Consider the following 16,125-nt stretch of genomic DNA (forward strand, 5'->3'; position numbering starts at 1 on the left):
GCTACTTCGATGCAGGCAAGAAACAGGGTTTATGTGAAATGTTACAGACAGCTGGACAAGATGGAAATGGACACAGTGACATTGTACACCGACGAAGAGGACCCACGACAGAAGAGGCCATGGACAGACAGAGCTGAAACTTCACTGCTTGACATGTACGATGAAATCCTGGTTGAGAATGAAACGACTGAACAAATGAACAACAAAACAGCACAGCAAGTAAGTGAAAGAAGGTTTTGATGTTTTTACTGGTAATGGGGAAATATGTAAATGCCAACAGTCAGTGTGTGTGTGTGTTTAAACTATTTAACTGTACTAGAATGCTTAAAAGGCCGCTAAAATGTTTAATATCGGTATCAGTTTTTTTGGCAAGGATATCGGATATCGGCCAAAAATGTCATGTCGGTGCATCCCTAAAAATAAGAACAGGGAGTTGCTGACCAGCTCAAAGTCTTTCTCACTTGGTTAGAATTTCCACGACAGTAGTTACTTTCTGAGATCTGTGTTGAAATTGTTTAGAAAAAGTAGTCCCTTTCTGAGATCTGTATTTAAATAGTTTTTTGGGGGATCCGTATTCACATACAAAGAAACAATTTGTTCCCCCGAAAAAAGGTACTTTGCACAAATCGTATTTAAAACAAATTATCCCAGGTCTGGTGGATGGAGAAGGGGTTGAATGAGGTGAGTACCAACATTCTTATCGGCAGTCATGCTTCAGGAACAAAACAAAATGGATGTGGCATGGGGAGGTGAAAACAGAAATGTACCTATCAAGCACACCTTTCTTTGGATTGTCTATTGTGCAACACTTCTACTGTGTGTTATCATATGATCTCCCTTCACTATTGCTATGATTGACAGTGTCATAGATAGCTTTTTGTCCAGACAGCTGCACCCTACACCATCACACACACACACACACACACACACAAAGCTGGATCTTACAAACACTCCCCAAAACGGCACCTTAAATTCCATTAGATACTTTGATTTGGCAAATTCGGTGAAAGAGAGTGTGTATGTGTGTGTATTGATGCAGGATGGGTCACGGGCTACTGGTTGGTAGGTTTGACTCACACTGTTATCCCACTCAAACATCATGTTGCAAGAGAGAAATAGTGAATTAGTGAAACCATACAAAATGACTTTATTCTGCATTTCAAAATAAGATTTAATTACAAATCAATTACATCAATACATTTTCAGAAACTAAGGTTGATATTAATAGGCAACATGGAAACATTTTTATTTCAGCACTATTTACAGATTGATTTACGGGCTCGATTTTTTTGTCATAATACAGATGCCAAAATGACACCTTCATTTCTCACATAGCAGCTAAAAGGTTTGTTTCAAAGAGTTCAGTCCCACCAAAATGTAAGGCAAGAGGAATGTTAAAATAGCAGGCAAGGTTAGGTGATCCCAAGGTTGAGGTCGTTTCAGGACTCACCCAGTAGAAAACTTGAAAAACTTCACTTTTACGACCAGGGTTGGGGAGGTTACTTTAGAAATTCAATCTATTACAGTTGCTAGTTACCTGTCCAAAATTGTAATCACTAACTTTTGGATGACCCAAACTCAGTAACGTAATCTGATAACTTTAAGTTACTTTTATATTACTTTCCCCTTAAGAGGCATTAGAAGAAGACAAAAATGAATATTACCAATTGAATGACATCTATTGCAGGATAAATCAATGTTAGAGTTTACAAAGTTCTGGCAATAAATGGATGTTGCACTTTACTTTATAGTTATGTAGGCTTCTTTTAACCCATTGCTTTCTACTTTAATATAGATAACAAAATGAGTAGGCTACATCTTCACATTGAAAATCAAAGTCTGTCAGATTTCCAATCCTTCCAATTGATTTCATAACCCTTGGTCTTCAAAAATAGGACTTGGAAAAGTGCTATTTGCATGTGAAAAATGAATTCCATATGCTGCATTTGCCATAGGCCTATTGTTTAAGCTTTTGTTGGTGACACTTTAATATCTCAATAATTTGCAGCTGTTTAAGTCCATCAAAAGTGTGTGCGTTTGAGCATGTGTTCGTTAGGCCTATGGGCATTTTTCTTTTATCAGCACGAATTAGATTGAGCAGCAGTGTGATTCACATCAATGAGCCATATAGATATCAATAATAAGTGATATCCTAGCACCCGTAGGCTACAACACTGCTGTCGTCCTTACCTCCAAGCGTTTATTAAAATTGGATGAATAATCTTTGATTCTGACAGCAGTCGCACCACTGGAAGACATAGCTTGAACTGTAGTCTACAAAAGCCTATTCCTGCTCTTTTCCCACATTCCATTAAACCCATTTGGTGTGTAATGGTTTCTGACTTGTGGTCAGACTCTCTTAAGCGGAATACATTTAAGATTATTTGAATGTTATTGAGAAAGAGTAATCCTTGAAGTAATCATCTAGTTTTTCAAAAGTATCTGTAATCTGATTACAATATTTTAGCTGGTAACGGATTACAGGTAAAAAATACTTTTAGAATCAGTTACATTTAACGGATTACATGTAATCCATTACTCCCCAACCCTGTTCACGACCGTTCTTTATGTATAGATTAGAAAGGGCACTGTTCCAATCCTTGCTGACCTCACAGCTTCACCTTCCCGGCCAGAGGGCTGGAGGGGTAGAGGTTAAAGAAGCGTCCCAGCGTCCACACGGTGAAGACGTTCCTGTAGGAAGTGTAGCTGATGGCACAGCTCTTATTGAACACTCCCGAGATGTTTTCCTGAGGAGATAGGCCAAAATACAGTTGTGGTCATCTATAAAGCTTCAGGTTATTCTTCACAGTATGTATCTCTAGTAAGAATACTCTACACTGCTTCTTGGGCTCCAAAAATACACACTGACACAATCTGCAATACAGTACATGAAAGAATGACAGACATCCAGAGGGCCAGACGTTCAACAACAGATTATGCTAAACAATTTGACAACTTCATGCTTGAGCCTTGGGTGGAGCTAAGCACTGAGCACAGTGTGACAGGCGGCAGGGACTCACCTGTGGCCAGTCTCCATTGGGCAGCTGCTTGTCAACCAACAGCTGTATTCCTCTCTCAATCACCTGTGCATCTGGGTACCTGCCACAGAGCAGAGAAGAGATTGTGGGTCTACAACTTGAACATACTGAGGTTCATTGGTCCCACTTTATTTAATATTGTTTTAAACCATGTAGTTACAAGGTAGTGATGGGTTCTGACTCTTAAACTTTAAATATTGTTAATTATCAGATATCCGATGGAAATGAGGAGTGCCATAGTCTGGTTTCTACACCAGCAGTTTATCTGTAGGAGGAATGTATATGGTGGAGGCAATTGTGCTTGGAATGTACTGAGTAAAGGAAAGGCAATCACATGGTTGCAGTCACTGATAAGGGTGAAGGGAGGTGGTTTAGTGAGGAATGGGGGTTGGGGTCAGGTCAGGTCACATTAAGGGAGAAGGAACAGTTTATTGCCCGCATCACTTAACTTCCTGCCTAGCAATAAAGAAGTCATGTTTAGAGGGAAGGAGGGTACTTCACACAGATTGGGGTATATATACACTTGTGCTGGTGGAAACATGTATTTGTCTGTTCTGCTGTCCGACCCTTTGGCTGAATAAACGTGGTTTGAGCTTTTATAGTTGTCCGTCAGTTTTTACCCTGTTATTTAGAACCTAACAGTAGTTGTAAAAGGTAGTTACAAGGTAGTCTCATAGGTAGTTACAAGGTAACGTAAACACACCCCATTCCGTACAAATGTGCGCAACCGCGACATTCACACGAGGCTGCAAAGAAAACTAATGGGACTGTAGCGACTGTGTTGACTTCAAAATCTGGGGTGTGAACTACGTTTCTATTCAAGCGTTGATCGACATGGTAATGGTTCTATAGTATTGGAGAAAAGTTGAAAAAACGGACCCTCCATTACATCGTGACGTGTCACGTCGTAACGTACAGCACGCATAAAGCAACTATTTCTGTCTTACAATCTCTCCCCACCAGGTGTAGCACTTCTCTCATAATTTAAAAACAAGAAATGGACAGTGATGGAGGTAAGGGGGGATACCTAGCTATTTTTTGCGTCATCACTGCAAGCGATCATGACTCTCAAAAGCCGCTGTTTACTTCTGACGATCACTTTAGCACCGCCCTAAAAACCCAATTCAAATTTGACACAAACCTTCAAATAGGTATGTAATGACACATTATATAAACTCTTTATAGTGTTTTATTTACATTTTAGAGGCGATAAGGTGATAAGTTGGACAGATCGAGTGAAAAAAAGCAGTTTCCCCACACGACATCTCTCCTTCTCACTATCACGCATTAGTTTCGCTTCCCCACCCACCATTTTTAAAAACACCCGACGGAGCTCATTGCCTTCTTGAATCATGCAGAAACGGGCAGCTTGGAGGTCTCGGCATGGATTTTGTTGGAAAGGGGAGAAATTGTGCTTTACAATGGTATTGACATTACAGTTGATCTGGAAGTATTACGTTTTTGGGGCGCTAAAATAAGGTCAATTGTACGGACAAAGGCGATGTACAAAAGTGAGTGAGTTTACGTTAGTTAAATAAGTCATTACAAGGCAGTTACATAAATAGTTACTGTTACCTAGCAGCCATGAGGCCCAGCAGGGCCCAGCAGGTATTGTGGATCTGGGAGTTAGCACTCTGTACGTAGCGACGCTGCTCACAGGACTCAAAGTCCTCACCCCAGCCCCCATCCTCCATCTGGTGGGCCACCAGGAAGTCACAGGCACTCTGCACCTCCTTACACACACCACCGCTGGAGAGAGAAAGAAGACAGAAACAGACAAAGACAGAGTGAGAGAGAGGGAAAGATGTATTTTTAAAGGTTTGAAAAAACGATTCCACAGACATTCGTGTTTCCTTTGAATGTGGTGTGTGCGTACACGTCTTCCTCCAGCACTAAGGATCCTTACCCATCATGGTAGGTGTGACCCATGCAGGCGAAGGCCTCCAAGCCGAACCAGACCCCATAGGTGAAGCACACTCCCCAGGATCTAGGCAACACACACCAAAATAAGAAAGGACTAGGGTTGAAAAAGTACAGTAGGATTTCCTGCTTATTCCCTCAGAATTTTGCAACCCTAGGAAGGACACATATCTAAATGGTCCATATGACACAGAAGAATTAACAACATGACATTCAAATCACAGGCACTGGCATTCAAATCACATGGCAACTTTCTGAATGCACTGTAAGTGAGACCGGAAGCTACTTACCCTTCCCATGACCCATCAGGCCTCTGCACCCTCCGGCAGTACTCCAATCCTTCTCTCAGAGTGGACCTGAGTTAAAACATGTAGAAAAAGTGATGCTTTTAGGCAGCAGCTTGGAGAGGGTTAGGGTTCCAGGCTAGAGGTATAGCATGTACCTGATCTCCTCTGTCCGGTATTCAGGGTACACGCGCTGGAAGTGTCTCAGAGCCTGCATGACTGCTGAGGTGCACTCCACATAGGTGTAGTCTATCATGATGTCACCTGAAAGAAAGAGAGAGGGGGGTGGTGGTGGGAGAGAGTACAAAGCTTGTATTTATATCCTAAAAAAAGTATTATATCCATAAATACAACACAGGGAGGGGGGGGGGGGGGGGGTCGGTGAGATGAAAAACTCACCAAACACCTCTGAGGGGTTGAGTAGCTCCAACAGTCTCCCTCCTCGCTTGGTCTCATAAGTGGCAAAACCGCCATCTCTGTTTCTCATGCTTAGCAACTGCAACACACAGTCAACCAGGGCAAGTGTCAGTATTGTATGTTGCTTTTTTGTCGTATGATGGAATCAAACATTATTATCAGCACCGTGAGACATCATCTTGAAAGAAGTTGAAAGTTGGGGAGATAGTAGAGAGGATAATACATGAAAGATCGAGAAAAGCCCCCGACACGATATATCAAGTTGTGGTAAAAACTGTGATTGGTTGTACAGTAGATAGAAGTTAGTTGGTGTTGCCACTGACCACATTGACGGAGTCACACAGGCGCTCTGAGGGGACGTGCTGACTGATGAAGGGACAGTGTTCCTGCAGAAGCATCACTGATTTTAGGCCCTCTGCCGTGCAGTCGGCCACGATCCAGCCACAGTCCCGCGTGCTGAAGGGGAACCCTCCCTGATACACACACAGACACAAACACACATTCATGCATGTAAGCGCGCATAGACACACACACACAAATGCACGCACACAACCATGCAGGACACACGGATGTGCAGGACAAATACACACAATCACTCACACACGACCATGCAGGACACACGCACACGGTCTTGCAGGACAAACACACCCATACAGGACACGCAGACACTTCCTCTGACTGGTAGTAATGGTTCACCTTGTTCATCTGTCTGTAGTATTTCTGGTATTCTGGGGGGTTGTCTGGTATCTGGTGAAATGAGAAAACTGGTTAGACATCGGAAAAAAATCCAGATAAAAGCAGCAGGTGTATTAGGAACCGAGGAATGTGTTCCCTCAAGGTGTTTTGTCTGGGAGCGAGCCAATACACTAAACTCTCTGACCTGTGTGAGGAACTCATGCCCATTTGCTGTGACGCTCTCACCTGTGTGATGGTGAGGAACTGGTGGGCGTGTTTAAGACACTCTTCTAACCTGGGGCTGTCCTGAGCCCCTGCCTGAATGACCCCGATTGAGAAAAAACACAAAAACGTTAGAAATGTGAACAACAACACATCATCCTCTCAATTTTGACATCTTTACAGTTATCAATCATCACGTGAATGGAGAGTAATGCACGCAGAACGTAAAGCATGATGAACAAGTCAGATGGGTTCTTTGTAGTCTTTGTAGCGTAAAATCAATATGAATATCTCACCTCTAGGAACGCCTGAGCTGCGAAAGCCGTGTCCCATAGCTGTGATCCATTGGTCCCCTATAGGAACACAACCAGACCGCATGTCAGGAAAACAGGTCAGACATTAAAAGTGCTTTTTAGTGCTTTTCTGTCTTCTTAATTTGGGTCAGGAAACCGGCCCATAATGCAAAAGATTAACGACATTATGTATATCATGGCTAGCCAATACCCAACATACCTGCATTTTCATACCATCCAATCCCAGCCTATCGCGAACCAGGAAATGAAAAACAAACATGTAAATAAACACGCTCACAACCTACTGCATTGTCACATACAACTGACTCACTAAGTGACTGACCAGAGGTAGTCTGGGATCCTGGACACGTGCTCCTGGAAGGCAGTGGAGGAGGGTCCGTCCACGTGCCAGCGCACCAGCATGTTGATCGTTTTGGAGATCTGAGGAGTGAAACTAGGTGTTAAACCACCACCACGCAACAACTGACACACAATTCTGGATCAACTTAAACCATAGTGTAAACGGCCAAAACAGCATTAATGATGGAATCCGCACTAGGGGAAACAGCGCCACTAATGTTATCCGCCCCACGGCCGTTGTTGTTTTTGTTTCGTTGAAGAAGCAGAGGTGGGGAAGCGTTGCATATCAAGGTAAAGAAAAAATGCAGTACATATGCTTCTGTTCTACCGCGCGTGCAATGATGTCTGAGGGGAAAGAACTGTGTTCATTGTTCGCAGTAACTTCTTTGATGTGAAAATATTGCAAACCAATGTTTCACAAAGAAGGATTCCAGCTGAAGTGCAAGGAAATACTAGATAATCCTAAAACACAGGTGGCATAAAAAAAAAGTACTTTGATTAAAGTTCAGTTTCTTACTGGGCCGATGCTGATGCACTTGGTGAAACGGTCGTCAGCCTGTATGTGGTCGTACAGCTCTTTAACCGCTCTTCCTCGTAGACTGCTGCTGTGGTGGGCCTCATACACGTTCATGACCACTGAAGAAGAACAGAGAATTCAAGGTTACAGTTATAACGTAGTCACAAATGACCACTCACAAACTATTAATAAAGTATGTGCAGTGCTTACTGTAAGCCACGGTGAGTAGTGTGCTGTGTGGTGTGTACATGTCACATGCCGCCACATTGTTCCGCTGACCAGGCCAGTTGATGGTGGCATAGTCCTGGACATACAGCTCCTATAGAACAGAGAAGGATGCTACTAAGTCCATGCACTCTATTGCAGCTCCATCTTATTCTAGCTGATCTTGTGGCTGTGCCTACTTGTGTAACTTCTGGCCGGAGTGAGTGGAGCACTATGACAGCAACATGTCGCCCCCAGGTGGTGTGAAGTAACTACTGCACCTGTCTGAGGCTGAGCACCAGGGGGTCCTCCTTGGCAGCAAACCTGACAGCATAGCAGTAGCTCATAGGGAGGTAGACCTGGCGACAGTGGCACCAGAGAGTGGATGGGTGAGCAGGGAACCAGGTAGGGAACAGCCTGAATAGAGGACAAACATGGACCAAAGAACAGGACAAGTTGAAACATAGCTGAGGGAATCAATGTCCCAAATCAAGGTTAAAGTTCACAACTATTCAAGCGTGAGTTGTCTATCCAATTTCAACTTTTATGCATAGGTGCTGTATAAAGGTGAATAAAATCTATGTACAATTCTGATCAAATTCGTATCAGGACATCAAGCATACCACATCTCCGGGAGGAGTGTGTTCATTCCTTCCCAGCTGTACACATTGAGGATGGCCAACCAGAATTTACCCCAGGAGGGGATGCCAACCGCGCCTCCTGTACAACAGACAGACACACAGACATGATCTGACTCTATAATGGTAACAATTTCACCTCTTATTTGAGGTTAAAAGCATTTAGACACTTTTTATTTCAGGTTTAAAACATATACAGGTGATGCTCTCCAACATTCCATTTAATTTTTTTCTAACAGCATATTTCTTTGGTTCCACCAACATACACCAACAAAGAGCTCAATTAATTGACCCCCCCAAAAATTCAACAGTTAAATAAGACCTTTGCTGTGCAGGTTGTTCCTGGCCCTAACCATATCCGGGTCATCCGGTCCCACTCCCAGAATCCTCAGGGTGGTGTAGCTGAGGGCCGTGCCAAACACTGTGGACTTGTCTTCAACGTGTCTGACAACAAATGACCAAAACACAACAATAAGAAATCTTTGAAGCTTTGATTGCGCTGATACTCAAAAGCTTCATAAGCTGTGGTAGAAACATTGCTAATTAAACTACTGGAGAATATCTAAACAGTGTGCGTGGGCATCCCTCTTATTTTCACACTGTATTTTGGGGTAGAAGTGAAGGAGAGCAGTGATGAGAACACTCACAGGCCCCAGCCTCCATCAGCCAGCTGGACAGAGCGCAGGTATCTCACCATCTCCTTCTTCCAGGCCTCAGGGAGAGGGATCTGGGTTATGTGACAGGTGATCAGGAGACCTGAGGATAGCACAGACAGAAAGACCACTGATGTCACCTCAGATGTTGTAAGTACAGATGTGAGTCTCATCGTTAACTTGAGTGTTTTTACTGTTATCATAACCCATGTATAACATTATAACTACCATGGCATCATGTACACGATAATGCACACCACGTGCGACCCCGTCCACTGTTATTTTCCCATGGACATGACACAATAAAACTCAATGACCGTGCTTGTTATGTGTACATACATTATCTGTAAATATGGAAGTTAATATTGGATGGCATTATGCAGACATTTAATTTTACGAGATGCATACTGTACGTCCTTTGAAAGTGCATCTAATTGTGTGTACCTGGTAGCAGAAAGAGGGGTCCTCCGTAGTCTCCTGCCCAGTGGCCATCTTCTGCCTGGAGCAGGCTGTAGAATGCCATGCCCTTCCGGGCTGACTCCACTGCAGTGTGGGCTGAGGGAGAGCCAGGGATGAATTTACTCTGTAGAGGGGCATAGGTACTGTCACAACAAAGCATGGGTCAAAGGTCACAACATTAATGACAAGCTCTTTAGAGGAGAGATTTAGTTCCACCTTTTGTTCTTGTGGGGCCCAACTATTCTATCATTGAATTTATACTTCAATGAGACATATAAGAGGTTAGGATGAGAGAATATGCACTTATTCTTGCAAGGGTTTCAACCATACGGTTTATGGCTTCAACTAATAATATATTATAATAATTTGGGGGGTGCTTATACACTGCTCAAAAAAATAAAGGGAACACTTAAATAACACAATGTAACTCCAAGTCAATCACACTTCTGTGAAATCAAACTGTCCACTTAGGAAGCAACACTGATTGACAATACATTTCACATGCTGTTGTGCAAATGGAATAGACAAAAGGTGGAAATTATAGGCAATTAGCAAGACACCCCCCAAAACAGGAGTGATTCTGCAGGTGGTGACCACAGACCACTTCTCAGTTCCTATGCTTCCTGGCTGATGTTTTGGTCACTTTTGAATGCTGGCGGTGCTCTCACTCTAGTGGTAGCATGAGACGGAGTCTACAACCCACACAAGTGGCTCAGGTAGTGCAGTTCATCCAGGATGGCACAACAATGCGAACTGTGGCAAAAAGGTTTGCTGTGTCTGTCAGCGTAGTGTCCAGAGCATGCAGGCGCTACCAGGAGACAGGCCAGTATATCAGGAGACGTGGAGGAGGCCGTAGGAGGGCAACAACCCAGCAGCAGGACCGCTACCTCCGCCTTTGTGCAAGGAGGTGCACTGCCAGCGCCCTGGAAAATGACCTCCAGCAGGCCACAAATGTGCATGTGTCTGCTCAAACGGTCAGAAACAGACTCCATGAGGGTGGTATGAGGGCCCGACGTCCACAGTTGGGGGTTGCGCTTACAGCCCAACACCGTGCAGGACGTTTGGCATTTGCCAGAGAACACCAAGATTGGCAAATTCGCCACTGGCGGGCGCCCTGTGCTCTTCACAGATGAAAGCAGGTTCACACTGAGCACATGTGACAGACGTGACAGAGTCTGGAGACGCCGTGGAGAACGTTCTGCTGCCTGCAACATCCTCCAGCATGACCGGTTTGGCAATGGGTCAGTCATGGTGTGGGGTGGCATTTCTTTGTGGGGCTGCACAGCCCTCCATGTGCTCGCCAGAGGTAGCCTGACTGCCATTAGGTACCGAGATGAGATCCTCAGACCCCTTGTGAGACCATATGCTGACACATGCACATTTTTGGCCTGCTGGAGGTCATTTTGCAGGGCTCTGGCAGTGCACCTCCTTGCACTAAGGCGGAGGTACCGGTCCTGCTGCTGGGTTGTTGCCCTCCTACGGCCTCCTCCACGTCTCCTGATGTACTGGCCTGTCTCCTGGTAGGGCCTGCATGCTCTGGACACTACGCTGACAGACACAGCAAACCTTTTTGCCACAGCTCGCATTGATGTGCCATCCTGGATGAACTGCACTACCTGAGCCACTTGTGTGGGTTGTAGACTCCGTCTCATGCTACCACTAGAGTGAGAGCACAGCCAGCATTCAAAAGTGACCAAAACATCAGCCAGGAAGCATAGGAACTGAGAAGTGGTCTGTGGTCACCACCTGCAGAATCACTCCTGTTTTGGGGGGTGTCTTGCTATTTGCCTATAATTTCCACCTTTTGTCTATTCCATTTGCACAACAGCATGTGAAATTTATTGTCAATCAGTGTTGCTTCCTAAGTGGACAGTTTGATTTCACAGAAGTGTGATTGACTTGGAGTTACATTGTGTTGTTTAAGTGTTCCCTTTATTTTTTTGAGCAGTGTATTTTACCTGATAGATTTATATTGATTTAAGTCAATTAAGAACAAATTCTTATTTACAATGACGGCCTACTAAGGGGACATGTCGGCAATACAAAAAATGCAATACAAGTGTGCAATGGAAATGTTATTTATTTCATTGTTTTGGGCAAATCAACTACCCCTGAGACACCCACATGGAGTGGGGTCACAATTGTACAGCACCCCTGAAGCAATTAGGGTTATGTGCCTTGCTCAAGGACACAGCGACAGATTTTTCACCTGGTTGGCTCCAGTATTCGAACCAGCAACCTTGCGGTTATTGGCCTAACGCTCTAGCCTTAAGGCTACCTGTCATGCCTAATGCTTACGCTTCAAATAGCCTAGGTCAGTCTGTTCTCATAGACTAGACGTAACATAGTAAGAGTAAATCCGAGACACTGAAATTAGTATGTAATGTTAGGTTTCATATGGTTACATAAGAGATGTAGACCTCATTTTTCAACTACTTAAAACTTCTGCAACTACTTAGCATGTCTCCTAACCCTTTCCCTAACCTAAACCTAACTCCTAAACTTAACCCTAACCTCTAGCCTAGCTAACGTTAGCCACCTAGCCAGAATTTGTAACATACACAATATATACAAAAGTATGTGGTCACCCCTTCAAATGAGTGGATTCGGGTATTTCAGCCACACCCGTTGCTGACTGGTGTATAAAATTGAGCATACAGCCATGCAATCTCCATAGAAAAACATTGGCACTAGAATGGCCTTTCTGAAGATCTCAGTGACTTTCAACGTGGCACCGTCATAGTATGCCACCTTCCCAACAAGTCAGTTCGGAAAGTGTCTGCCCTGGTCAACTGTAAGTGCTGTTATTGTGAAGTGGAAACATCTAGGAGCAACAACGGCTCAAATGTGAAGTGGTAGGCCACACAAGCTCACAGAATGGGACCGCCAAGTGCTGAAGCACGTGTATAAAAAAATAAAATAAAATTTAAAAAAACCAACAAAAAAAAAAAATCGCCTGTCCTCGGTTGCAACATTCCCTACCGAGTTCCAAACTGCCTCTGGAAGCAACGTCAGCACAACAAGTCTTCATCCGGAGCTTCATGAAATGAGTTTCCATGGCCGAGTAGCCGCACAGAATCCTAAGATCACCATGAGCAATGCCAAGCGTTGTCTGGAGTGTCGTAAAGCTCGCGGCCATTGGACTCTGGAGCAGTGGAAATGCGTTCTCTGGAGTGATGAATCACGCTTCACCATCTGGAAGTCCGACGGACGATTCTGGGTTTGGCGGATGCCAGAAGAACGCTATCTGCCGAATGCATAGTGCTAACTGTAAAGTTTGGTGGAGGAGGAATAATGGTCTGAGGCTGCTTTTCATCGTTCCGGCTGGGCCCCTTAGTTCCAGTGAATGGAAATCTTAACGCTACAGCATACAATGACTTTCTAGACGATTCTGCGCTTCCAACTTTGTGGCAACAGTTTGGGGAAGGCCCTTTTCTGTTTCAGCATTACAATGGCCCTGTGCATAAAGCGAGGTCCATACAGAAATGGTTTGTTGAGATCGGTGTGGAAGAACTTGACTGGCCTGCACAGCCCTGACCTCAAGCCCATCAAACACCTTTGAGATTAATTGGAACACCGACTGCAAACCTGGCCTAACCGTCCAACATCACTGCCCGACCTCACTAGTGCTCGTGGCTGAATGGAAGCAAGACCCCGCAGCAATGTTCCAACATCTAGTGGAAAGCCTTCCCAGAAAAGTGGAAGCTGTTATAGCAGCAAAGGGGGGGACCAACTCCATATTAATGCCCATGATTTTGGAATGAGATGTTCAACGAGCAAGTGTCCACATACACTACATGACCAAAAGTATCATATGTGTGGCAAATTTGCAGCTTGTTATATACACTGCTCAAAAAAATAAAGGGAACACTTAAACAATACAATGTAACTCCAAGTCAATCACACTTCTGTGAAATCAAACTGTCCACTTAGGAAGCAACACTGATTGACAATAAATTTCACATGCTGTTGTGCAAATGGAATAGACAAAAGGTGGAAATTATAGGCAATTAGTAAGACACCCCCAAAAAAGGAATGGTTCTGCAGGTGGTGACCACACACCACTTCTCAGTTCCTATGCTTCCTGGCTGATGTTTTGGTCACTTTTGAATGCTGGCAGTGCTTTCACTCTAGTGGTAGCATGAGACGGAGTCTACAACCCACACAAGTGGCTCAGGTAGTGCAGTTCATCCAGGATGGCACATCAATGCGAGCTGTGGCAAAAAGGTTTGCTGTGTCTGTCAGCGTAGTGTCCAGAGCATGGAGGCACTACCAGGAGACAGGCCAGTACATCAGGAGACGTGGAGGAGGCCGTAGGAGGGCAACAACCCAGCAGCAGGACCGCTACCTCTGCCTTTGTGCAAGGAGGTGCACTGCCAGCGCCCTGCAAAATAACCTCCAGCAGGCCACAAATGTGCATGTGTCAGGACATGGAGCACATGGAGGGCTGTGCGGCCCCACAAAGAAATGCCACCCCACACCATGACTGACCCACCGCCAAACCGGTCATGCTGGAGGATGTTGCAGGCAGCAGAACGTTTTCCACGGCGTCTCCAGACTCTGTCACGTCTGTCACATGTGCTCAGTGTGAACCTGCTTTCATCTGTGAAGAGCACAGGGCACCAGTGGCGAATTTGCCAATCTTGGTGTTCTCTGGCAAATGCCAAACGTCCTGCACGGTGTTGGGCTGTAAGCACAACCCCCACCTGTGGACGTCGGGCCCTCATACCACTCTCATGGAGTCTGTTTCTGACCATTTGAGCAGACACATGCACATTTGTGGCCTGCTGGAGGTCATTTTGCAGGGAGCTGGCACTGCACCTCCTTGCACAAAGGCGGAGGTAGCGGTCCTGCTGCTGGGTTGTTGCCCTCCTACGGCCTCCTCCACGTCTCCTGATGTACTGGCCTGTCTCCTGGTAGTGCCTCCATGCTCTGGACACTACGCTGACAGACACAGCAAACCTTTTTGCCACAGCTCGCATTGATGTGCCATCCTGGATGAACTGCACTACCTGAGCCACTTGTGTGGGTTGTAGACTCCGTCTCATGCTACCACTAGAGTGAAAGCACTGCCAGCATTCAAAAGTGACCAAAACATCAGCCAGGAAGCATAGGAACTGAGAAGTGGTGTGTGGTCACCACCTGCAGAACCATTCCTTTTTTGGGGGTGTCTTACTAATTGCCTATAATTTCCACCTTTTGTCTATTCCATTTGCACAACAGCATGTGAAATTTATTGTCAATCAGTGTTGCTTGCTAAGTGGACAGTTTGATTTCACAGAAGTGTGATTGACTTGGAGTTACATTGTGTTGTTTAAGTGTTCCCTTTATTTTTTTGAGCAGTGTATTTAGCAAACTCGTGACATATAATGCTAATTGTAATTCGTAACATATCATATGAAATGAGTGATGGACAACCACAAATGAATACATACCATATGAAACGTAACATCATACTAAATAGTGTCTCGGATTTAAGTACAGAATAAAAGTAACTTCATACTAATTAGTATCTCGGATTTCGGTACAGAATAATATGAAATGCATCGAGAGAAGGTTGCCTAGGTAAGTCCTCTCTTTTAGTAGATACAGGTGATATACCCAATGGCTAGTGAAAAATAAACATTGATGAGTATGTGTACCGTATCCAAACCAAGTGAATGGGCTTCAAGCATAGTCTGCTCCCTGTCTGATGTGTCTTGATCCTCTACATAGCGCCATGTCTGCCTGCCCTCTATGTTACTCAGCCTCCAGCGGGTCAGGTCTGTCGCTGGCTCCGTCTTGTACGGTCCCCCCCTCCTACGAAGGCATCTGAGGGTGCAAGAATTGACAGCGCGCGTATGCGTATGGAATTCATGGGCGCGCGTATCCACTGGGGACACACTGGTTGAATCGACGTTGTTTCCACGTCATTTCAATGACATTACGTTGAACCAACGTGGAATAGACGTTGAATTGAAGTCTGTGCCCAGTGGGTGTGGCGCTTGCGTTATTCTGCACCACAATTAGTATTGTACTTAATGGTCATTGTTGAAATTGATACAGTCGTTGACATGTCTCCTGTTCCTTTCCTAATGAGCATGCATGTCCTTTCTGATCAAGTTAATGGTTGAGCACAAAACAATCAGCTACCAATCAATTAGCAACAGTTATAACTTGCTACAAACGTTTATTTTTATAGCATATATGTAATACACATAATTGAACATGTTCTGTACTTACGTTCCCTCGGTCATCATTAAAACCTTATGAATGAATTAAATCTTCCGCAAACTTCAGCTGATCCACAGGATCGGCCCCCATTTGTGATACTGTGGGAATTGAAGTTCTTTTCAAAATATTTCCGTTGGATAAACACTAACTTGTGCCACAGCGAACTGCCCTTCCCATAATACCAAGCAGTACCATCCGAGGAGGTTTTTGCATGGAGAGATATGAGCAGACA

At 44.6% G+C, this 16,125-nt stretch overlaps 1 protein-coding gene across 1 annotated transcript; it reads right to left on the minus strand.

Moving 5' to 3' along the window:
• Positions 1-1,130: 1,130 nt before the first annotated feature.
• lss (lanosterol synthase (2,3-oxidosqualene-lanosterol cyclase)) lies at positions 1,131-16,012 on the minus strand. Its single transcript, XM_055870815.1, has 22 exons — positions 15,903-16,012; positions 15,323-15,491; positions 9,666-9,804; positions 9,216-9,324; positions 8,891-9,012; positions 8,554-8,650; positions 8,212-8,347; positions 7,937-8,045; positions 7,727-7,845; positions 7,193-7,290; positions 7,070-7,097; positions 6,853-6,909; positions 6,581-6,652; positions 6,356-6,406; positions 5,983-6,132; positions 5,642-5,738; positions 5,401-5,506; positions 5,249-5,314; positions 4,945-5,025; positions 4,614-4,787; positions 3,021-3,099; positions 1,131-2,747 (listed from the first exon to the last, which is right to left on the minus strand). Exons 1-22 carry the CDS (start codon positions 15,917-15,919, stop codon positions 2,610-2,612), a joined length of 2,214 nt encoding a protein of 737 aa, XP_055726790.1. The 5' UTR covers positions 15,920-16,012; the 3' UTR covers positions 1,131-2,609.
• Between the last annotated feature and the right edge of the window lie 113 nt (positions 16,013-16,125).

Source organism: Salvelinus fontinalis, chromosome 19, assembly GCF_029448725.1.
Source record: "Salvelinus fontinalis isolate EN_2023a chromosome 19, ASM2944872v1, whole genome shotgun sequence".
NCBI classification, from domain to species: domain Eukaryota; kingdom Metazoa; phylum Chordata; class Actinopteri; order Salmoniformes; family Salmonidae; genus Salvelinus; species Salvelinus fontinalis.

Excerpts from the sequence above, each read along its gene's own strand:
- lss (XM_055870815.1), bottom strand. Across the intron at positions 9,013-9,215 it reads GCTGATGGAGGCTGGGGCCT|ACACGTTGAAGACAAGTCCA; the intron begins GTGAGTGTTCTC and ends ATTTGTTGTCAG. Across the intron at positions 6,910-7,069 it reads TGGATGGTATGAAAATGCAG|GGGACCAATGGATCACAGCT; the intron begins GTATGTTGGGTA and ends GTGTTCCTATAG.